Raw genomic sequence first — 23,730 nt, 5'->3', positions numbered from 1 at the left:
CATTGCGACTCTGTACATACGGACTCTGGATGCATGTGCAGAAGAAAATTCTTGTTCAACTGTGTCCAACATCAACATTGCATCTGACTCAGAATCAGGACCACAGTGGGATTTCATATGGTAGTAATCCCTTCTATAGACCAGGAATAGAAAAATATGAAGAAATGCTGTGGAACTGCCCTCCCAGCACTGCACTGCAATCAGAGGTCCGATGCTGCGATCGATGGTTGCAATGTTGATCTGATGCAGCATCTGTAGACGCAGGCAGTGGATCAGAGAAGCCGCAGTGGATATCTTTTTACACAAGACACTTCCTGCAGCTTTTGCATATTTTCACACAGCCGTTGTGTACAAAGACGCAGAGGCGGTGACATTTGCATCCACTGCTGAATCAGGCCCATTATACGGGACCCGGAATGTATAACATCTGTTTTTTTTTAAATTTTGGTGGGAGAGAAAGGGGGCTGAGGAGTCCATGTGCTATGAAAGAATATGTGCTGTAACCATTAGATTTATCTGTGTTTAACACTACAGGCTCTTAACAATTATTAATATCTGTGTATCAAAAACTTTACTTTAGCATTGTAAACCATAAAAGGGAAGTTAATCTTATGTTATTAATATGTTTTTTTCAGGATGAGTATGGGATGCTGGCACTCGGGATCCTGGCGGTCAGAATCCTGATGCCGGCATCCAGACAGGGTTAGGATACCAACTGCTGTCGGTAGGTATCCTAACCCTCCCCCTCTCCCTACCCTAACCCTCCGTTCCCGGTGCCTGAACCTAACCTCCCCCTAGTACCTAAACCTAACCTCCCCTCCCCGCACTCTAAACGTAACCCTCTCCCTTAGTGCCTAACTCTAAAAGTGCATACACACTAGACGATATGCTCCCTGAGCGATATCGTCTAGTGTGTCCCCGGCAGGCTGTGCTCAATATCGTTTATGACATTGAGTACAGCCGCTGAACGATATCATTAACGATATCGTTCAGCGCCGGGCTCTCTCCCCCATTCCCTGACATGCAGCAACCTGACGAGATCGTCAGGTTGGCCTGCATGTCAGCCCGATGAACGATGATGAGGAACAACCCGCGGGAACGCGCGTCGTCGTTATCGTTCATCTTTTTGGGCTTAAAAATGGACGATAAAGTGGACGACTGAACGTTATCGTTCAGTCGTCCACTTTATCGCCCAGTGTGTACGCACCTTAACCCTCCCCCTAGCGCCTAACCCTTATCCCCCCCCTAACCCCGCTACTTGCCTTTAGGATTCCGGATGCCAGGGCCAGGATTATGATAGGTGTTGGGATTCCGGCGTCGGCATTCTAACCGCCGGAATCCCCGCGGTCGGGATATTGACCGCATCCCGTTTTTTTTTAACCAACTACCAAGATGAGGGATGAATCCAGGGCCACTTTTGTGACTAAATTCAAGACTGATAAGGCTGCTATTTAGGAGATACATTTCTGTTGAATGATTAGGACGCATGGTGACACCAAAAGCAGAGTTATTGTTAACAAATATTTCCAGCCTGTGGGTATGTATTATTATTATAATATTATGCTGTGCTTACAGGCTATAAAATCATAATTACCTACTCTCCTGAAATGCCTGTGAGACTTAAAAATTTTGTGGAATTCCTTTCCATTCCCGAGAGAGTAGACAGCCTCCCAGATTCCCACCCACTTTCCTTGTGAAGTGGACAAATTGCCACTGACTTGCATTGCCTCTCACACCTACCACTTTTAGACAGGCCAGAGGACAGTGGGGTACAAGGGGACACTTGTACTGGGCCCTGAGATTCTGAAGGCCCCTTTTCCCTCAAGAATCCTGGAAGCCCAGTTAATGAGTCCCTTTGCCTCTGCGGCAAGCAGCAACCTCGAGCAGTGTGCAAGACGTCATGCCATCGTGCCACTGGATCAGAGGGGAGCAGAGCCTCAGATGCCACAGAAGAGGCACAGCTGACAACGTGTAAGTGTTGGCTGGACTGGAGAGACATGGGTTGGGTTGTGGATGTGGTGGCTGGGATGAAGTGTCGAGGGGGGATGAAGCTGAAGACATAAGAGATGGGGCTGTGAGATATGGCTGGGGTGAGGCTGAGAGACACAGGGGCTGGGTAGACAAGTGATGAAGCTGTGAGACATGAGCTGTGGTGAGGCTGAGAGACATGGGCTGGGGAGACACTGGGTCTGTAGTGATGCAGTGAAACATCGGAGCTGGGATGAGGCTGTGAGATACAGGGGCTGGGGTGAGTCTGTGAGATACAGAGGCTGGGGTGAGGCTGAGAGACACAGGAGCTGGGGTGGGGCTGAGAGACACAGTGGCTGGGGTGAGACTGAGAGACACAGGATCTGGAGTGAGGCTGAGTGACACGGGCTGTCGTGAGGCTGAGAGACACGGGCTGGGGTGAAGTTGAGAGACACGGTATGAGAATGAAGCTGAGATACACAGGGTGGGAAATGAGGCTGAGAGACACAGTGGAGTGGATAAGGCTGAGAGACACAGGGGAGTGAGCAGATGAGGCTGACAGACACAGGATGGGGGGTGAAGTTGAGAGACATGTGAGGAACAAAGCTAAGTGACACAGGAAGGAGGATAATGATGCTGAAAGATACCGGAGATGAGTGGAAGGCTGGAGATGGATAGGAACAGGGGTATAAAATTGGAAAGCCATAAGGGAGATGTGGCTGGAGACACAGGGATAGTGCTGGAGCAATACAGACAAGGATGAGGATAAAGAGACTAAGGTTGAGGCCAGTACAACACAGGCAAGGATGAGGCTGGAGAGACACAGGGGTATAAAACTGAGGGACAAAGTTGGGGATGAGGCTGGAGAAACATGGGGGATAAGCAAATGGTCGACCTTCATGTACCTACTGGAGGGGACAGAGGTCCCAAAAACATGAATGGCAAGTATGCATAAAAAAGATAATGCTAATACTGTATTAAAACTCATTTTGTGTATAAACATAACTGTTCTGAAAACTATGGAAATTAGAGTTTTAGCTCCACAAGTCTGAACACTCTGATAAAGTGTTTATATATGTTTTCAGAAGTGTTACTGGAATCAGTCTTTTTGAGCGTGGACCCATACATGAGGTAAATACTAGTAATGATTAAAAATATATATGTTTCATTAAAGATTTCAAGCTACATAAAATACATGGGACAATGTATCCACTTCTGTAAACCATGGATATTAGAAGTCACAAGGAGTTTTGTGACCTATATAAAATAAAAATACAAATCTCAAAACAAACAGTTTATTTCTTGTCTCTCACACCTCTATCCCATATCTGTCTTCCTTCCATCTATCTCATCTCTGAAACTCACCTCTTTGTGTCCCTCTCCCTCCCTCTCTCACACACACACACACACACACCCTCCCTATTTCCTATATGTACCCATCATGTCTTACTAATCTTGGTATCTCATCTCCGTGGGTGGGTGGGTGGAGGTGAGTGGGAGGGGCGGTGTGAGTGGGGGTGGCTCTGGGCGCTGACAGGAGGTTACAGACCTCCATTCTGCTGTCTGTACTCCCTGCTCCATCTAGGGATGGCCATCAACCATCAATCGTTTGCCACTGATGGTCAGCAGTTGTGGTGTAGATGTGCTTCACTCCTCCCCCCCCCCAATGTGCTACTCAGACCAGCCCTGATTGGCCTGCCGCTTGATGTTTTAGCCTAAGCAGGGACGTCCATCAATAGTGCAAACTATAGATGATTTCCTGTTGATGTTTTCGTACCTTCAATGTAAACCACCGGTAGCACCATTGATGGGGACCATCAATAGCTAACCGTTTGATGGCCATCCCTAGCTTCATCCTCACTGCATGTGAGAAAAGGGCATGGTCTCTGTGCTACTGTCCCTAGTAGCTACTGAGAGCTGTGAAGTGGAGCAGGCCCTCTCTCTACCTCTCCCTAGCAACAGTCACTGAAAGTTATGAGGATGGCGGGTCCTCCTCACTGCACAACTGTATATACTGTATGTGTGTGTGCATGTGCCCTATAGGATTAAAAGGTTGTGTGACCATAATGTACCCATCTGCAGCTTAATAAGGAGCACTGTACTTAGGGATAGTCATCACGATGGTTATTTGTTCCACATGCACAGTTGACATTACACATTTGTACTTGTTCTGTGCTGTATCTTCTGTGGCTGTGCAGTGAAGTGCCGGAAGGGGCTTCAAGACGCATTCACTGTACTGACATGGAGTGTGCAGAACACACCAGCACTGGACCTGATAACTGGTTTATCCTCAACATTGTGACTTTGTTGTATTCATGGTGAACCTATTGCCTCTTATATCTCACAGGCCATACAGTAGACAAATATTGAAAGAAGGGGATGTTATGATGGGAGCCCAAGTTGCCAGGTAACATATTGTGTCTGTCAAATTATCTGTAATGCACGATTTGCATGGCTGAAGATTTGTATATAAATTCTAAAACTGGTTTTACAGTACAGAAGGTACCCTTTGAATATTCAGTTAAAATGTGCGGAGTTGCGGAAATATGCAAGTTACAACTTGTGCAGGTGTGAAGCAGTAGCATATGCAACAGGTTTACGTCAGGTCTATGTCACATACTGGACCTTAGAACTCTTTTATTTTATATTTTTAACAATTTGCTTTGCTTGCAAAGTGCACATTCGCTATTAGGGCCTGATTCAGAGATGGACAGAACTGCAGAGCCGCACACTAGCAGCTGTGCAATTCTGTCCATCTCAAAGAGGTATCTCTAGGAACCTCAGCTTCATTCCTCATCTGTCTCTCCTTGCTGCATACAGCACTCATTGTCCTAATATAAGTGAACTTTAATAAATCATGACAACTACATCCTGACACAAGAGTGTGAGTGTAATGTGCAGGGCTGTAACTAGGGGTGTGCAACCGGTGCAGGCTGCACAGAGTGCAGGGCTCTGTGGGCAGCACTATCACCACCCCACAGCCCCTGCTTCTGGCTGCAGGGTGCATGGAATGGCACCCTGCAGCCAGTATCACTGGACACTACAGGCAGCCACCCTGCCATAAGTTCCAGGTGCTGGAGGCCCTGCCCCCTTATGCGTGATGTTGTAACGTCATGTGCAAAGGGAAAGGCATAGGGCGCTCAGAGCCCTTGCTGCAGCTCTGGTAACATATAAGGGACTTACTGTCAACAAGGTAGTTTAGGATCAACTCGTATTTCCCATCCAGGAAAGGTTGTGTATAGAGTGTTCCTCATTGTTATTGGCTGTTATGCTATAAATTTATCGACTATGGGGGACATTGCTACCTTGGGGTGTACAAGGAGAATCCTATGGACAGCACACACCTTCAAACTCAAAATGTTTGTACTGTTGGGTCCTCTACATTCCTCCAACTTGGAATGGGCCTCCAACTTGTGTCCAGGTGGGCAAAATCTTCTATTGGTGCATACACACGGTCAGATTTTTCTTCAGATCTGAGCGATAACGATTTAAAAAATCGCTCATATCTGAAGGAAAATCTGACATATCTGATATGTCTGAATGATGAACGATGCGCATTCCCGATGGTCAGATAACGATATCTGACGTCTGATGTGTTTGCAGTCAGTTTTGGACGATTTCAGTCATTTTAATACAGTCAAAAATTGTTCGTAATTAATATAATTCAAATCGTTTGCAAAATCGTTCAAATCGTTGGTCAAATCGTTCAAATTGTTCATCTGACACGTGACACATCGGACCGTGTGTATGCTCCATAAGGCTTCTCTGTAGCTATTTTTCATTTTTATTGATTTCATTCTTTTAATTTTTACTTTAATACATTTTTTTAAAGTGTATTTAGAAATAAGATTTTGACATTTTCCAGAAATGGAGAGGAACGTATAGTCAAAAGGGGGATAAGGTGTTCGCGGGTAGCCTCCAAACCACTGCAACCTTCGGGAGTTGTAGGCACCGGTGGGCTACAGACTGGAAGCCGAGAGTGGCTGTAGTGAGGTGTGCGGTTGGGCGAGCAGCGGATCAGTGGCCTCAGTGACATTTCTTACTCCATCACCACCGGAACCGAAATTTCATTGTTATTCTTCATACAAGAGGGATTAGACAGTGGATTTTGGTTCGCTTCACTTAAGGTTCAATGGGCCTAATTCAGAGTTGAATGCTATGCTGATTTTCATGTTGAGCAATTATAAGCGGTCTGCGCATGCGTCACATCCGCATTGTGCACACGCAGCAAATTATTTGCTATCAGGCTTGCTGTGAGGATTCACTCACAATTGAGTGACATGAATAGACTGTTTTGTTTGTGGTTAAGGGGAGTTCCGGCCAAAATGCAGCTGTGGTGGGGCCGTTGCCTGGGCACGTACTAGCCAGCGTCTGCGATTGCGCACACAGGCCCTGATTCAGAGCCGGACGCTCTTTGTGAACGCTCGCTCTGAATCAGGGCGGCATATATATATATATTTTTTTATGCCAGACCTCCAGGCCGCTTGCTAAGCTGTGGGTGACCACCCACAGCTTTAGCGGGCGGCCAGGTGATGGTCGCGGTGGTCGCGACCATCGGGCTTGCAACGAGACCCTTGTGGTAGGGTCTCGTCTGCCGCAAGCCACAGTGATCTTCCGGCTCTATTAGAGCCGGAAGCTCACCACTGACATCACTGGTGATGTCAGTAGGGCCGCCCACAAACGGCAGGCGTTCCTTCAGGAGCGCTTTCGTTTGTCCAGCCACCCCCCACCCCACCTACAAAACGGGGCGAGCTGTCGATCAACATCGACAGCCGCCTCGTTTGTAGTGAGCCCCGGAGCGCGTGCGCAATGCACAACCATCGACCCGCTTGCGAGCACTGAATCAGGCCCACAGAGAACAAAGCTCCAGCATCTCAGAAACCACGTCTATTCTGAGTGACCCTAGACTCACTTGAGGAGTCAATGTTTTCAGGATGTGCATCCAATGCTGCATTTGTGTACACAGTTGTGGACAGCTGCAAAGGCTCCGGTCAGCGTCTCTATACAAATACTGCCGGCTGATGTATTAGCATTTGCTAAGTGGCAATATTTGCAAATGCGTTTGCATTCGTGTACAGCTCTGAATCAGGCTCAATGTCCACTCATTCTGGGTCTTTTTATAGAAAATTAGCAAATATTCCTGAAGTGCAACTTTCCTTCAACTACTTCTGTGCATTTAACCTCCCTTAGAGACTATTCTGTCATTGGACCTTAACCTGGTTTTAATGGCTTTACAGAAATCTCCATTTTAACCACTCTATTCATGGATTTTTACATTTCTAACATGGAAGTTGGCTTTGTTAGGCATTGTTTCTATGTGTCATGTTTCTGAGTTGCAGCACTTTTTTGTCACTCTCACTATTCATTTTTCATCAGGATAGAGCAGTACTGTGTAGTGAGCTGAGCTTCCAGCATAAAGGTGTCTAGTTTTTATCTGAATCCAACTTTAAATGGGGATCAGTATGCTACTGATTATTCCTTTTATTCTTTGGATGTAGTGCGTGCACTACATATATATGTGAACAGATCAGAATCTTAGAAAGACAGTCTTTTAATCCTTTATAATGCACAGCAAAGAGGCTGACCAACTTCAAAATAGTCTGTAGCTAGATGGAAAATATCTACTATTCATGAAGTGTATATTTCAAATGAAACCCGGTTCCTGATTGCCTGGTCGCTCAGTCAACAGATCGGTGGGAGCAAGAATAAAAGTATAGGAACCTGCGCTTCACAATGGGCAGCTACTGGTGTCAAAGGGTAATCCCTATAAATACCCCCAAACAGAACGTATAAATCACAATATAAAACAGTCACCAGAGCGCACAGGAATATAGGACATGAACTGGAAATCCAATGAGGTAAGTAGTAACCCTATAATAACAAAATGTTCAAAAATAGTCAATATATAAAATTCTTGCAGTCTTTCACCGTAGTCACAATAGGAGGGTTAATTTCTATATGCATCCAAGATGTGTTATTCACAGAGATCTTCTCACTCCAATATCACACTCGTGCATATGAAAAAGAGGGAGAAAAGACCATCGTAGTGCATTACCATTTATTTAAATGAAATAATTCGACATCAGGATAAAAATATCCACCAGAATATGATAAAATTCAAGGCATATCAGAGAATGGGGGTGTAGACAGAATACACCAAAATCGCTAGTAGAGCCCTTCCTGGGAACAGGAATTCATGGAACCCCAACGACCTGCAGTGTCTCTGAAGAATCTCCACTTCCTGGATCCAAGCCTTGGACTGAAACACCAACGCGTTTCAGCTATAGATTTAGTCTTTTTCAAGGTGTAATAAAATGGTGGAATTAGGTCCATGTATATACCCTCCCTAGGTATCTCATTGGTTAGTCTTTCATTGGTTGTTATTCTTAAGAAACATAGCTTGTATAAACAAATATACGATGGAAAATGATGAAATCCACATAAGTACTTTTGCATGTATTGCATAATCATATATACATAGAGAACATAAAAAACATTTAGAAAAGATGAATAACGCTAAATTGGAATGCGGAAGTGTCTCCCTTCCGGTTCGATGTTGACACGCAAGTGTCACTTCCTGCCTGCATAGAGGCGAGTGGTCGTCAAGTGACTTCCTAATTGGTGGCACGCAAAACTCCATCACATCCGGTCCGGGGTGACACACAAACGTCACTTCCGGCACCGGACAGACGGAGCTTATTGGTCATCAATAAGTTCTATTGTTAGAAGGCACTATCCCCGCTATTATCCACAAAGTGGGCGGTTCTTTTCTACTAATGTAGGAGCGTTTCAGGATGCTGTTAAAATGATAAACAGTCATATAGAAACCCGTAGCCTCTCATGCCATCTTAGACCAGAGAACCTGGATCCGTCCAGAAGATAGAATGCCAGTAGGATAAATATATATTCTAAGAAAATATCATCTGCTCAAATAATAAATATTTAAAAATGGTAAAAAGTGGTATAGATAAAAACAAATAATCCCATAAATAAAAATCATAAAAACCATTTTAACTCGAAATCAATGTTAAGACCATTTGGTTTAAGAGCATTAAGATCAAATATATATTTCATTTCTGTCTGGGCCAGGTAGGCTTCCTGATCTTTCTTTCTCCAATGGCTGCACACCTGTTTAATTCCAATCATTTGTTTAATACTACCAGTAGAGTTGTTATGTACTTCTTTAAAATGAGCTGATAAGGACTGATTTTCAAAGCCCTTTTTCATATTCCTGAGATGTTCTGACCATCTGTCTTTAAGACAGCGGCCCGTATGTCCGATATACTGCAGACCACATGTGCATTCTATTAAATAAACGCAATTTTTAGTAGTGCATGTTATAAAATCTGGTATAGGATATGACTCCCCTTTTTTTTTTTATAAAAATTTTCAGTTTTTATGGTTTGTTTAGTAAAGGACCTACACACTAAACAGGTTCCACAACGGTGGAACCTTTTGGTTTTTATTCTCCCGGTTCTTTTAGGTGGAATGGCACTTTTGACAATTTTATTTTCAATGTTTGGCGCCTTCCTATAGACGAACTTAGGTCTGGAGGGGATCACTGGTTTTAAAATCTGGTCATGAGTGAGTAGATTCCAATGTCTCCGAATTATCTTCTCAAATTCCTTGTGTTGTACATTAAAAACAGTAATAAAAGGTAAATTAAAAGAATCCGAGGTATTCTCCTGATGGCAACTGGGTTTTAGTAAGGTTTAACGATCTACAACAATCATATTTTCTACATGTTCATCAATTTCCTTATCTGTATACCATTTGGAGACAAATCTATTCTTATAGGTACTAATTTGATTTTGGAAAACGTTCACATCCGAAGAATTTCTTCTTATCCTTCTAACCTGACCCTTTTGGAATATTCTTTAGCCAAGTAGTGTGGTGATTGCTGTTACGGTCTATATAGGCATTACGGTCCGTAGGTTTACAGTAGTTCTGGGTTTTGACTGTATTGTTTTCCACATAAAAGGTAAGGTCCAGAAAATTTACTTCCACCTTACTGGAATTATAGGTTAGTTCGATGTTAAAAGTATTGTTCTCCAAAGTTATTTTGAAATCTTCAAGTGTAGTTTCATCTCCCTTCCATATGAACCAAATATCGTCTATATATCTGTACCAATAGGCTATATTCTTCAAATAAGGATTGTTATCCCAGATGAACATCATCTCCCAAAAACCCATAAAGAGGTTAGCATACGAGGGCGCAAAACGGGTACCCATGGCAGTTCCTCTCGTTTGCGTGTAATATTTTCCTGAGTACCAAAAGAAAATTATTCTTCAAAACAAAATCGATACCATCCTCAAGGAAGCAAATTTTATCTGCCTTTATCTCTCCTCTGTTCAAAAAATAATCAGCAGCCTCTAGACCCTTGGTATGTTCAATGATAGTATATAGACTTTTGACATCAGCAGTCACCAAAATATAGTTTTCTTCCCATACAAGACCATTGGTTTTATTGAGTATATCGGAAGTGTCTTTGATATATGATTTAAATTTAAGTACTTCCGGTTGTAAATGGTGGTCTACAAAGTGGGAAAGATTTGCCGTAACTGAATTCGTTCCGGCTACAATAGGTCGTCCCGGTGGATTACAAAGGTCCTTGTGTACCTTAGGGAGAATGTAGAAGACCGGAGTTGTAGGTGACGAAATGGTCATGTATTTAATTTCATTATCTGTAATGGTGCCCAAGTCTTTATATCTTAATAATAAATTTGTCAGAAGTTTTTCAATTCTCTCACTCGGATTAGTTTTAAGTATCTTATATGTTTCAGTATCATTTAACTGCCTCATCACCTCTATGTTGTAGTTACTGGTGTCCATGATCACTATACTGCCACCTTTATCTGCTGGTTTTATAGTTATTTCTGGATTATTTCCTAGATCTTTAAGGGCCTTTCTCTCCTTATATGTGAGGTTGTCCCTTTTTATATGCCTTCTTTTTTGTTACAATACCTTCCAGAGCCATAAACACTGCTTTTGTGAAGCTGTCAATGAAACACCCGCTATTAAAAGTGGGATTGAAAGTCGATCTCGGTTTGAATAACTCTCTTTCGCTCATCCCTTCTGTGTTATTACTTAGGAAATTATCCATTAAAAAATATTTTCTAACAAATTTTTGTAGATCAAGATAAGTGCCAAATTTATCGAGCTGGTTATTAGGGGCAAACTTCAATCCCTTAGCCAGTACAGAGTTCTCGTCCTTAGTAAGTGTATATATACTTAGGTTGAAAACCTTCATATTCTTTTCTTCTTCTATTAGGTCCTGGTTAACAACCGGAGGATGTCTATTGGTTTTAGTCTTACCTCCCCTGCAGCCCCGTGTCGATCTAGGTTTACGTTTCCTAGTTCCTCTCATTAATTCCAATTCTTTCTCCTTCTGTTCCTGTCTAAAAAATCATGATTATTCATCGATTGGAATCTGTTATGGGTAGGTAATGGACTTCTGGTTCTTCTCCCATCATTTATATACCACTTATCTTTAATATAAAGCGAATCTCTAGAGGTACTTTTCAAACGCCGTCTGTTAGGATTTTGGAACCTGGGGAGCTGTCTGTCATTTTTATTACTTCTCCTTTGTCCATTATATAGTTTCCTAAATTTTGACGGATACTCCCACTTGTCTTTTCTAAAGCTAACTCTTCTGGGTTTGGCGTGTTCTCTACGATCTCTCCTCTGATTAATTTCTTCTCGTTGCACCTCTTCAGAATATCCTTGTTCCAATTCATCTAAATCACAAGTACAATCGTCTTCATATGAATCTAAACGTCCCTTATGAATATCAATCCTCTTTTCTTCACTCTGGGAAGAGTGATTGTTATTAGTGTGGGTCTATGTGTTAATGTATAATTCCTTGAGGTCCCTCTTAAATTTCCTCTGTTTACGGAGAATAATTTCTTTTTCCCTTCTTACAACCCTACTCTCCATCTCCCTTTCTCTATGGATGTAATCTTCTAATTCCCTATAAGGTGTAAGTACTGTAGTTAGATGATTGATTTCTTCTTCCAAGGTTAATAAATCCTTTTTTCCTTGTTGTATAATCAATTCCATTAGTGATACTGAACAATCCTCTAATATTTTATTCCATCTCTCATCGAATTCCTTATCCATAGTTTTAGATGTAGATTTTTTCTGTATTAATAGACCCCTAGGTATAATATGATGTGAGATGTAATTCTCAAGTGTAAGTACCTCCCACCAGGTCTTACTCTCTTTGATTAGGATGTTCTCTAGTTTGCACATATTAAGATCTAAATCTTCCATAATGTCTAGATTATTATCTGTTAAATCATTGGTCTTAAAGATGGTATCAATCAATAGCTTCCGCTGATCTCTATTTCCTAGCATGATGCAGCAGATCCGTACATAGGGATCAGAATAAACAAGAATAAAAGTATAGGAACCTGTGCTTCACAATGGGCAGCTACTGGTGTCAAAGGGTAATCCCTATAAATACCCCCAAACTATGATGGTCTTTTCTCCCTCTTTTTCATATGCACGAGTGTGATATGGGAGTGAGAAGATCTCTGTGAATAACACATCTTGGATACATATAGAAATTAACCCTCCTATTGTGACTACGGTGAAAGACTGCAAGAATTTTATATATTGACTATTTTTGAACATTTTGTATATTGTTATTATTAGGGGTGAGCGGGTTCGGATTTCTGAAATCCGAACCCCCCCGAGCCCCCCCGATCCGAGTCCGATCCGAGTCAGGCTCGACTTTTCCCGCCTGACTCGGATCTGAAATCGAGGCAAAACGTCATCATCCCGCCTTCCGAGTCTCGCGGGTTTTGGATCCTATATAAGGTACCCGCGTCGGCGCCATTTTCTCACTCGGCTGTGGACAGTGAAGAGGGAGGGTGGGAGTTAGGGCTGTGTAGTGTAGTGTAGTGTAGTGCTGCTGTTGTCCACTACTTCAAAGTCCATAGGGGCTGGCTGTGTTGTGCTGTGCTGCTGTTGTTAATAGGGGCTGTGTCCACTACTTCAAAGTCCATAGGGGCTGGCTGGACTGTGTTGTGCAGTCAGTTCTCCATAGGGGCTGTGTCCACTCCAAAGTCCTGTGCAGTGTCCCAGTCCTAAAGGAGTGCTGTAGTGTTGTCCAGGGGGTGCTCTGTCCATCAGGGGTGCTCCCCCCAAGTGCTAAAAAAATAATATATTTTCTGTGTTTGTGAATTGTGTGCAAAGTAGCCGCACGTGCATCAACAAAGTAGTGCCAAGCGTGCGCCTGTGTCATAAGTAAAGGGCCGGCTGGCTTGACCGTTAAAGGGTGCTGTAACCCCCGAAAGTACACTCCAGTCCAAACCAAAAAAAAATTATTTTCTGTGTTTGTGAATTGTGTGCGCAGTAGCCGCACGTGCATCAACAAAGTAGTGCCAAGCGTGCGCCTGTGTCATAAGTAAAGGGCCGGCTGGCTTGACCGTTAAGGGTGCTGTAACCCCCGAAAGTACACTCCAGTCCAAACCAAAAAAAAAATTATTTTCTGTGTTTGTGAATTGTGTGCGCAGTAGCCGCACGTGCATCAACAAAGTAGTGCCAAGCGTGCGCCTGTGTCATAAGTAAAGGGCCGGCTGGCTTGACCGTTAAGGGTGCTGTAACCCCCGAAAGTACACTCCAGTCCAAACCAAAAAAAAAATTATTTTCTGTGTTTGTGAATTGTGTGCGCAGTAGCCGCACGTGCATCAACAAAGTAGTGCCAAGCGTGCACCTGTGTCATAAGTAAAGGGCCGGCTGGCTTGACCGTTAAGGGTGCTGTAACCCCCGAAAGTACACTCCAGTCCAAACCAAAAAAAAAATTATTTTCTGTGTTTGTGAATTGTGTGCGCAGTAGCCGCACGTGCATCAACAAAGTAGTGCCAAGCGTGCGCCTGTGTCATAAGTAAAGGGCCGGCTGGCTTGACCGTTAAAGGGTGCTGTAACCCCCAAAGTACACTCCAGTCCAAACCAAAAAAAAAAATATTTTCTGTGTTTGTGAATTGTGTGCGCAGTAGCCGCACGTGCATCAACAAAGTAGTGCCAAGCGTGCGCCTGTGTCATAAGTAAAGGGCCGGCTGGCTTGACCGTTAAAGGGTGCTGTAACCCCCGAAAGTACACTCCAGTCCAAACCAAAAAAAAATTATTTTCTGTGTTTGTGAATTGTGTGCGCAGTAGCCGCACGTGCATCAACAAAGTAGTGCCAAGCGTGCACCTGTGTCATAAGTAAAGGGCCGGCTGGCTTGACCGTTAAGGGTGCTGTAACCCCCGAAAGTACACTCCAGTCCAAACCAAAAAAAAAATGATTTTCTGTGTTTGTGAATTGTGTGCGCAGTAGCCGCACGTGCATCAACAAAGTAGTGCCAAGCGTGCGCCTGTGTCATAAGTAAAGGGCCGGCTGGCTTGACCGTTAAAGGGTGCTGTAACCCCCAAAGTACACTCCAGTCCAAACCAAAAAAAAAATTATTTTCTGTGTTTGTGAATTGTGTGCGCAGTAGCCGCACGTGCATCAACAAAGTAGTGCCAAGCGTGCGCCTGTGTCATAAGTAAAGGGCCGGCTGGCTTGACCGTTAAAGGGTGCTGTAACCCCCGAAAGTACACTCCAGTCCAAACCAAAAAAAAATTATTTTCTGTGTTTGTGAATTGTGTGCGCAGTAGCCGCACGTGCATCAACAAAGTAGTGCCAAGCGTGCGCCTGTGTCATAAGTAAAGGGCCGGCTGGCTTGACCGTTAAAGGGTGCTGTAACCCCCGAAAGTACACTCCAGTCCAAACCAAAAAAAAATTATTTTCTGTGTTTGTGAATTGTGTGCGCAGTAGCCGCACGTGCATCAACAAAGTAGTGCCAAGCGTGCGCCTGTGTCATAAGTAAAGGGCCGGCTGGCTTGACCGTTAAAGGGTGCTGTAACCCCCGAAAGTACACTCCAGTCCAAACCAAAAAAAAATTATTTTCTGTGTTTGTGAATTGTGTGCGCAGTAGCCGCACGTGCATCAACAAAGTAGTGCCAAGCGTGCGCCTGTGTCATAAGTAAAGGGCCGGCTGGCTTGACCGTTAAGGGTGCTGTAACCCCCGAAAGTACACTCCAGTCCAAACCAAAAAAAAATTATTTTCTGTGTTTGTGAATTGTGTGCGCAGTAGCCGCACGTGCATCAACAAAGTAGTGCCAAGCGTGCGCCTGTGTCATAAGTAAAGGGCCGGCTGGCTTGACCGTTAAGGGTGCTGTAACCCCCGAAAGTACACTCCAGTCCAAACCAAAAAAAAATTATTTTCTGTGTTTGTGAATTGTGTGCGCAGTAGCCGCACGTGCATCAACAAAGTAGTGCCAAGCGTGCGCCTGTGTCATAAGTAAAGGGCCGGCTGGCTTGACCATTAAAGGGTGCTGTAACCCCCAAAGTACACTCCAGTCCAAACCAAAAAAAAAATAATTTTCTGTGTTTGTGAATTGTGTGCGCAGTAGCCGCACGTGCATCAACAAAGTAGTGCCAAGCGTGCGCCTGTGTCATAAGTAAAGGGCCGGCTGGCTTGACCGTTAAAGGGTGCTGTAACCCCCGAAAGTACACTCCAGTCCAAACCAAAAAAAAAATTATTTTCTGTGTTTAGCCGCACGTATATATCAAATCGATATAACATAAATGGAGGACCAAACTTTCTCTGATAAAAATAAAATAGAGAAAGATCAAGAACCACTTCCTCCTAGTGCTGAAGCTGCTGCCACTAGTCATGACATAGACGATAACATGCCATCAACGTCGTCTGCCAAGGCCGATGCCCAATGTCATAGTAGAGGGCACATACAATCCCAAATGGCAAAGTTCAGGAAAATGACCTTGAAAAAGACATTTAAATCAGCTGAAGAGAAACGTAAACTTGCCAATATGCCATTTACGACACGGAGTGGCAAGGAACGGCTAAGGTCGATCCCTAGTATGTTCATGACTAGTGGTTCAGCTTCACATGACGATGGAAGCCCTCCTCCCACTAAAAAAATCAAAAGAGTTAAGCTGGCAAAAGCACAGCGAAGAACTGTGCTTTCTAAGAAGATATCACAAATCCCCAAGGAGAGTCCAAGTGTGGTGGTGGTTGCGATGCCTGACCTTCCCAGCACTGGACGGGAAGAGGTGGCTCTTTCCACCATTTGCACGCCCCCTGCAAGTGCTGAAAGGAACACCCACAGTCCACTTGCTGATATGCAAATTGAAGATGTCACTGTTGAAGTACAACAGGATGAGGATACTGGTGTAGCTGGCGCTGAGGAGGAAGTTGGCGAGGAGGATTCTGATGGTGATGTGGTTTGTTTAAATCAGGCTCCGGGGGAGACAGTTGTTGTCCGTGGGATGAAAAAGCCCATCACGGTCATGCCTGGGCAGAAGACCAAACATTCCACCTCTTTGGTCTGGCAATATTTCTATCCAAATCCGGACAACAACTGTCTTGCCATATGTACCATATGTAAAGGTGAAATAAGTAGGGGTAGGGACGTCAACCACCTAGGAACATCCTCCCTTATACGGCACCTGCAGCGCGTTCATAAAAAGTTACTGTCAAGTTCAGAAACTTTGGCTAAGACCGTAAGCAGTCCAGGGACACCTAAATCCCGTTGTCCTGTTGTATCCAAGCGCCTGCAAACCACACCGTCAACTCCCTCCTCGTCAATTTCCTCCTTAGTCAGGATCGGAAGTAGTCCTGCAGGCCATATCACTGGCATGACTGACTCTCCTATCCGGGATTCCTCTGGAGGATCCTGCATTGCTACGCCTACTGCTGCCGCTGCTGCTGTTGCTGCTGCTGGGAGTCGTTCATCATCCCAGAGAGGAAGTAGGAACACCACTACTTTTACTAAACAATTGACCCTCCAACAGTCCTTAGCGAGGAGGATGAAGTACGACAGCAGTCATCCTGAAGCAAAACGTATAACTGAGGCCTTGACTGCTATGTTGGTGTTAGACGTGCGTCCGGTATCCGCCATTAGTGCAGTGGGATTTAGACAATTGATGGAGGTAGTGTGTCCCCGGTTCCAAATCCCGTCTAGATTCCACTTCACTAGGCAGGCGATACCGAGACTGTACAGAAACGTCAGAAAAAGTGTCCTCAGTGTCCTGAAAAATGCCGTTGTACACAATGTCCACTTAACCACGGACATGTGGACAAGTGGAACAGGGCAGACTAAGGACTATATGACTGTGACAGCCCACTGGGTAGATGTATCACCTTACGCAGCAACAGCAGCAGCGTCACCAGTAGCAGCATCTCAGAAATGCCAGCTCGTTACAAGGCAGGCTACGCTGTGTATCACCGGTTTCAGTAAGAGGCACACCGCCGACAACCTCTTAGAGAAACTGAGGGAAATCATCGCCCAGTGGCTTACCCCACTTAGACTCTCCTGGGGATTTGTGATATCTGACAACGCCACCAATATTGTGCGGGCATTACATCTGGGCAAATTCCAGCACGTCCCATGTTTTGCTCACACAATAAACTTGGTGGTGCAGAATTTTCTGAAAAGCGACAGGGGCGTGCAGGAGACGCTTTGGGTGGCCCGAAAAATTTCTGGCCACTTTCGCCATTCAGCGACTGCGTGCCGAAGACTGGAGCGCTAGCAAACACTCTTGAACCTGCCCCGCCATCACCTGAAGCAAGAGGTTGTGACGCGGTGGAACTCAACCCTCTATATGCTTCAGAGGATGGAGGAGCAGCAAAAGGCCATACAAGCCTATACATCCACCTATGACATAGGCAAAGGAGGGGGTATGCACCTGACTCAAGCGCAGTGGAGAATGATTTCCGTGTTGTGCAAGGTTCTCCAGCCCTTCGAACTTGCCACACGTGAAGTCAGTTCAGACACTGCCAGCTTGAGTCAGGTCATTCCCCTCATCAGGCTTTTGCAGAAGCAGCTGGAGAAAGTGAAGGAGGAGCTAAGACGGAGCGATTCCGCTCGGCATGTGGGACTTGTGGATGAAGCCCTTCATTCGCTTTGCCAGGATTCCAGGGTGGTCAATCTGTTGAAATCAGACCACTACGTTTTGGCCACCGTGCTCGATCCTAGGTTTAAAGCCTATGTGGTGTCTCTCTTTCTGGCCGACACAAGCCTGCAGAGGTGCAAAGACCTGCTGGTGAACACACTGTCAGCTGAAGCGGAACGTGACACGTCAACGGCTCCTTCTTCATTTTCTCCTGCAACTGGGGCTGCCAGGAAAAAACTTAGGTATCCTAAGCAACCCGCTGGCGGTGATGCAGGGCAGGCAGGACCAAGTTTGGACATCTGGTCCGGACTGAAGGACCTGGCAACAATTTCTGACATGTCTACTGTCACTGCATATGATACTGTCACCATTGACAGAATGGTGGAGGATTACATCGGTGACAGCATCCAAGTAGGCATGGCAGACAGTCCATACCTGTACTGGCAGGAAAAAGAGGCAATTTGGAGGCCCCTGTACAAACTGGCTCTATTTTACCTTAGTTGCCCCCCCTCCAGTGTGTACTCCGAAAGAGTGTTTAGTGCAGCCGGGAACCTTGTCAGCGAAAGGCGTAGGAGGTTGCTTCCACAGAATGTGGAGAAGATGATGTTCATCAAAATGAATTATCAGCTCTTCCAGGGAGACCAGCCTCCAGAAGGTACAGAGGGACCTGTGGTGGTGGATTCAAGTGGGGACGAGTTAATACTTTGTGAGGATGAGGATGTACACACTGAAGAGGGTGAGGAATCGGTGGATGAGGAGGATGAGGATGACATCTTGCCTCCATAGAGCCAGTTTGTGCAGGGACACATTAATTGCCAGCTTGTTTTGTGGGGGCCCAAACGAACCAATCATTTCAGCCACAGTTGTGTGGCAGACCCTGGCGCTGAAATGATTGGTTTGTTAAAGTGTGCATGTCCTGTTTATACAACATAAGGGTGGGTGGGAGGGCCCAAGGACAATTCCATCTTGCACCTCTTTTTTTTCTTTGCATTATGTACAGTTTGGGGCCTAGTTTTTCAAACTGCCATCCTGTCTGCCACTGCAGTTTCACGCCTAGATGGGTCACGTGTTTGTGCCGCCCACTCGTGTCGCTTAGCATAGTCATCCAGCTACCTCGGTGCAACGTTTTGGACATAAAAACACTATTGTGAGGTGTGAGGTGTTCAGAATAGACTGGAAATGAGTGGAAATTAAGGTTATTGAGGTTAATAATAGCATAGGAGCAGAAAAACCTACAAATTCTGTGATTTTAGCTGTTTTTATGCTTTTTTAAAAAAAAATACAGATCCAAAACACAAAACCCAGAACCCAAAACACGGAAGGGTGGTTTTGGCAAAACCAATCCAGATCCAAAACACGAAGAAAGATCCAGATCCAAAACCAAAACACAAAACACGAAAAGTGGCCGGTGCACACCCCTAGTTATTATAGGGGTACTACTTACCTCATTTGATTTCCAGTTCATGTCCTATATTCATGTGCGCTCTGGTGACTGTTTATATTGTGATTTATAAGATCAGTGGGAGCCTTCTGTAGCTTACTTGGGCCTCTGGGCCTGATTCAGACCCGCTCGCAAGTGCTATGTGCTCGCAAGCGGGTCGATGGTGGGGAATGCGCATGCGCAAGCCCTGGAGTGAGTGAGAAATTCACTCGCTCCGGGGCTCGCTACAAACTGGGTGGCTGTCGATGTTGATCAACAGCTCTCCCCATTTTGTAGGCGGGGATGGGGGGTGGCTGGACAAACGGAGGCATTCCTAAAGGAATGCCTGCCGTTTGTGGGCGGCCCTACTGACATCACCAGTGATGTCAGTTGTGAGCTTTCGGCTCTATTAGAGCCGGAATCTCACTGGGGCTTGCAGCAGACAAGACCCTTCCCTCCGCTTAGCGAATGGCCAGGAGACCGGCTAAAAAAAAAAGCGTCCGCTCTGATTTAGAGCTAGTGCTCGCTTTTTGCGAGCGGCTCTGAATCAGGCCCTCTGTTCACACAATCTCAAAACTGTTATTGAGTCAATGTTTTTTTGCATAAGGAGGCCAGCTTTGGATACAAGGCCCTGCGTATAGCTGTGCCTGAGAGTCCCCACACCTAAACAGAGTACACATCTATCATCTACTAATCATCTGGAAGATCATAAGATTCATGACCTGTTGATATATATTAAGAGAGTGTATATACCCAAGATCATATTTTATCTCAAGAAAACCGGTCTTTCTGCTGATCATTCTAATATTTCTGAGACGAGACAATACAATGTCTGGCTAACTAGGAAGTGTGCATTCAGTTTTGAAACATAAGGATAGCAGATTGCAAGATAGATTGTAATGGTGTGTATGTATGAATCTGCATTTTCATCTGGACTTTCAGTCCTAAATGTAATTTAAGAACAATTGTTTACCTAGCTTTGGGGGCTACTTTGGAAATTCCCCATGGTCCCCCAGAGTAGATGAAAGAGAAAATAGGATTTTTGGTACTCATCGTTAAATCTGTTTCTCTGAATCCATCTGGGGGACACTGCATTCCCACCCTTTTCTACTATTGTTATTTACTGTTTGTAATTGTTGCTTTTGATTGTTCTTTGTTGATTGTTGATGCTATTCTCCTCTGGTCTTAATTAAGTTCAAACTGACAGTTGGAGGAACATTCCAAGTTGGAGTCATGTACTGTATAGGAGATAATTTAACACCTTAAGCATTTTGGGTTTGATGATGTGTGCCTGCTTCAAGGATACTCCTTCTAACCCCAAAGGTAGTAGTGTCCCCCAGGTGAATTGAGATAAACATATACAACAGTGAGTACCAAAAATCCTATTTTTTTTCAGCTGAATCAGTATTTGTAAAGCTGGGAAGGGTAAGGTGGTGTGGTGAGAGAAAGGGAATGAGGGAAGTGAGGAGTGGGAAGGGGAGGGTCGTCTCTGGTCATGTAAGAAGGTGGCTGGTCCTTTTAGGAGGGGCCAGCCACAGGAATGCAAACCAATGTTGGAGGCCAGCCTGTGATTGGCCAAATCCATCCCTAATGAGTCTAAATGCAAAGTATAAGGAAAAAAAAATCTATATAAAACAGATAATGCATTCAGTGGCCCTATGATCTATCAGCCACTTTGAATATTCCCAGTGAAGGCCATGGCCAATCTGCTGCTAAACCCCAAAATTTGTAGCTGGTGACACTCTCATCATCCCTTGTCCCGAAATGGGATTGTATTGCCGCCGGTTCAAATCTCGACAGCGGCTGGCCGAAGGCTAAAAATCCTGACAGCGGAGGTAAGTACATCTAATCTTCCCCTCCCCCCCAACCCTTATCCCTCCTTTAGGGGTGCCTAACCCGGACCTCTCCCCCCTAGCGCCTAACCCTAAAGTCCCCCCGTTAGTGCCTAAACCTAACCCACCCTCCCCGCACCCTAAACCTAACTCTACCGGGGTGGGGGTGCCTAACCCTAACCTCTCCCTGGGGGTGCCTAACCGTAACCCCCCCTTCCTGTAGCCTGACCCTAACCCTCCCTGGGGGTGCCTAACCCTTAGTTCCCCCATGCCCTAAACCTAACCCTCCCCCAGCAGCTAAGAGGACGCGCAGGCCGTACTCTCCTTGTTCAGTCCTGCAGCGTTCTGCATTCTGGCATCGGGATTATGACAGGCGTCGGTATCTTGACCCCTGTCATAAATCCCTAGCCAGCATTCTGGCATTGGGATTGTGACCAGCGGCCTTGCGACGGTCGGTCATATAACTACATCCCCCATGTCCCTAGTCTTCAGCCTATTGGTTTATAAGGCACTGGCTAAAATGAACAACATTAATTTTTAAAACCTATATTCTGTATTCGATATTACAGGTCCATTAGTTATGAGGATAATTATGCTTCAGTCTGAACTCATTATGCATTGTTTATTTTGTGCAACTTTTTTCAGAATGCATTTGACATTTCTCTTATTTTGCCTTCTTTAGGGTAATAGAAAGCAAAAATGCTGCCTTCCCAGTGGGAGGATATCAAGCTGCAAATTCTGGCTGGACAACACACTTCATATCAGATGGCAAAGGAATAAAACCATTACCTTCCAACTGGCCTGAATCTCTGCCCAAATCTCTGGCACTTGGAACTGCAGGCATGCCTGGGTAAGTCACACTGACACGAAGAAACAGGATCTACACAATAAATCATATTGAAATACTTTGTTGACATGTTTTAGTGCAGATTTTTTTATATGTTAACATTTGAACAAACACATGCAGTTATGGATCTCCAATAAAAATATATTGGTAACAAGATTAGTATGGCTCCAAAATTATTGGCATGTAAAAAAATGATCCACTCAAAATCGATCATCAATTTCAGCCATGCCAAATAAATCACGTCAAGCCGATGGCTGCTGTTGGCCTTGTGTGTGGTCACCTACTGACTGTGCTAACAGGTCAGAATGTGGTCAAGCTCCTTGGCCTAAACAGATCATATCATTCCATTCTATGGATCAAGTGATAGGATAGTCTTGATGGTGGCCAATACTAGAAAAAATAATTGATACCCTTTTAAATTAAGATTATTATGAACATGTTGTGTTGTCTCCTTTAGATTAATGTTTTGTGGGAAATAGCATGCTGAGAAGTAATTGATGTTACATTGTCTATGTGTGTTTTTCACGTAACTTTGTTATTTTTATCATCAGTTTAACGGCATATTTTGGCCTTTTGGAACTCTGCAATCCTAAAGAAGGAGATGTGGTTCTTGTCAACTGTGCAGCTGGTGCAGTTGGATCAGTGGTTGGACAAATTGCAAAGATCAAAGTACGTAAACTTAAGTAAGCTTATTAAAGTGGAAAAAAAACACAGCCAGGAGCTGGTTGGAATATTATGAAATAATAATGAAATCTATACATAAATTATAATGTGCATAACTCTGCCCCAAGCACCTGTGAATGGGAATCTAATCACACGCAAATAAAACAATAATATAATATTATCACAGTGTTGCCATCAGAGACATTCACACAATAAAATATAGACTGAGATTGTGTGTAATAAAATGCTATTTATTTAATAGATATATATTAAATAATAACAACTTTTATCTGTATAATTAGATTTATAGAGGATGTACAGTATATATGCAATTCCCTTATCAATATAAACAAATAAGCAGCTTGATGTAGGTATTATCCAGTATTCATAAGATTTGGAAACATTGTAGGCAACTGTTATGTTCTGGGTTGTTTGTGGACCCGGGGTGGTAGCAGGACCGATCACAGAAGCGGGTTTGAATATAAAACTAGGTTTTTAATATGTGCTTGAGTAAACATAAAATATGGCAGTAAATAAAAGTCCAGGTATATATAAACGTGCACTAGAGTTCTGTGGTGGGAGTAATGGGTTAATGTCCAAGTAGAAACAATTAGAACTGTCCAGGTGTGCAGGTAGTGAGACTGGAATAATCAACCAGGTATGCATGTAGTGATGCAGGAAATAATAAGCCAGGTATGCAGGTAGTTAACTAAGGCAAATGAGCAGGATGTCAGCAGGCTCAGGCACTCAAGTATGGGCAAGGGTGGTGGAGGAAGCGGGGTAGTCCAGCAGTAGCTAGGAGCTGACAAGCAGACTGGCAGACAGCGAATTTCACAGGAACTGGATAAGCACAGAGAACTCCCTCTCAGCTAGGCTGAGATACACGTTACACTGACAAAGAAGGAAGGCACTGAACCTTCCTAAATACCCCATGCCGTGCTGTTACTGGCCGGAGGGAACATGTGACTCACCAGGATTGGCCAGTCGCATCACATGGCCAGAAGGCAAAATGGCGGCGCCCATGCCAAACGGAACAGAGACGCCGCCAGGCCTTAC

General features: G+C 44.4%; 1 protein-coding gene across 4 annotated transcripts in view; it reads left to right on the top strand.

The window, feature by feature from the left end:
- LOC148454071 (prostaglandin reductase 1-like) overlaps positions 1–23,730 on the top strand; it is an 84,280-nt gene that overhangs the window by 7,437 nt on the left and 53,113 nt on the right. For 3 of the 4 annotated variants that reach the window (XM_088461251.1, XM_088461252.1, XM_088461253.1), the window contains exons 3-6: positions 3,054–3,099; positions 4,316–4,375; positions 21,847–22,014; positions 22,563–22,680. In XM_088461251.1, the coding sequence (XP_088317377.1) occupies positions 3,054–3,099; positions 4,316–4,375; positions 21,847–22,014; positions 22,563–22,680 (392 nt within the window). The remainder of the gene's footprint in view (positions 1–3,053; positions 3,100–4,315; positions 4,376–21,846; positions 22,015–22,562; positions 22,681–23,730) is intronic. The other variant, XM_088461254.1, reaches the window with a different exon arrangement.

Source organism: Taudactylus pleione, unplaced genomic scaffold (genome assembly GCF_031769625.1).
Source record: "Taudactylus pleione unplaced genomic scaffold, aTauple2 ptg001032l, whole genome shotgun sequence".
Lineage (NCBI taxonomy): Eukaryota > Metazoa > Chordata > Amphibia > Anura > Myobatrachidae > Taudactylus > Taudactylus pleione.
Note: the sequence above shows the minus strand (reverse complement) of the source record. Positions and strands in the feature narration are given on the sequence as shown.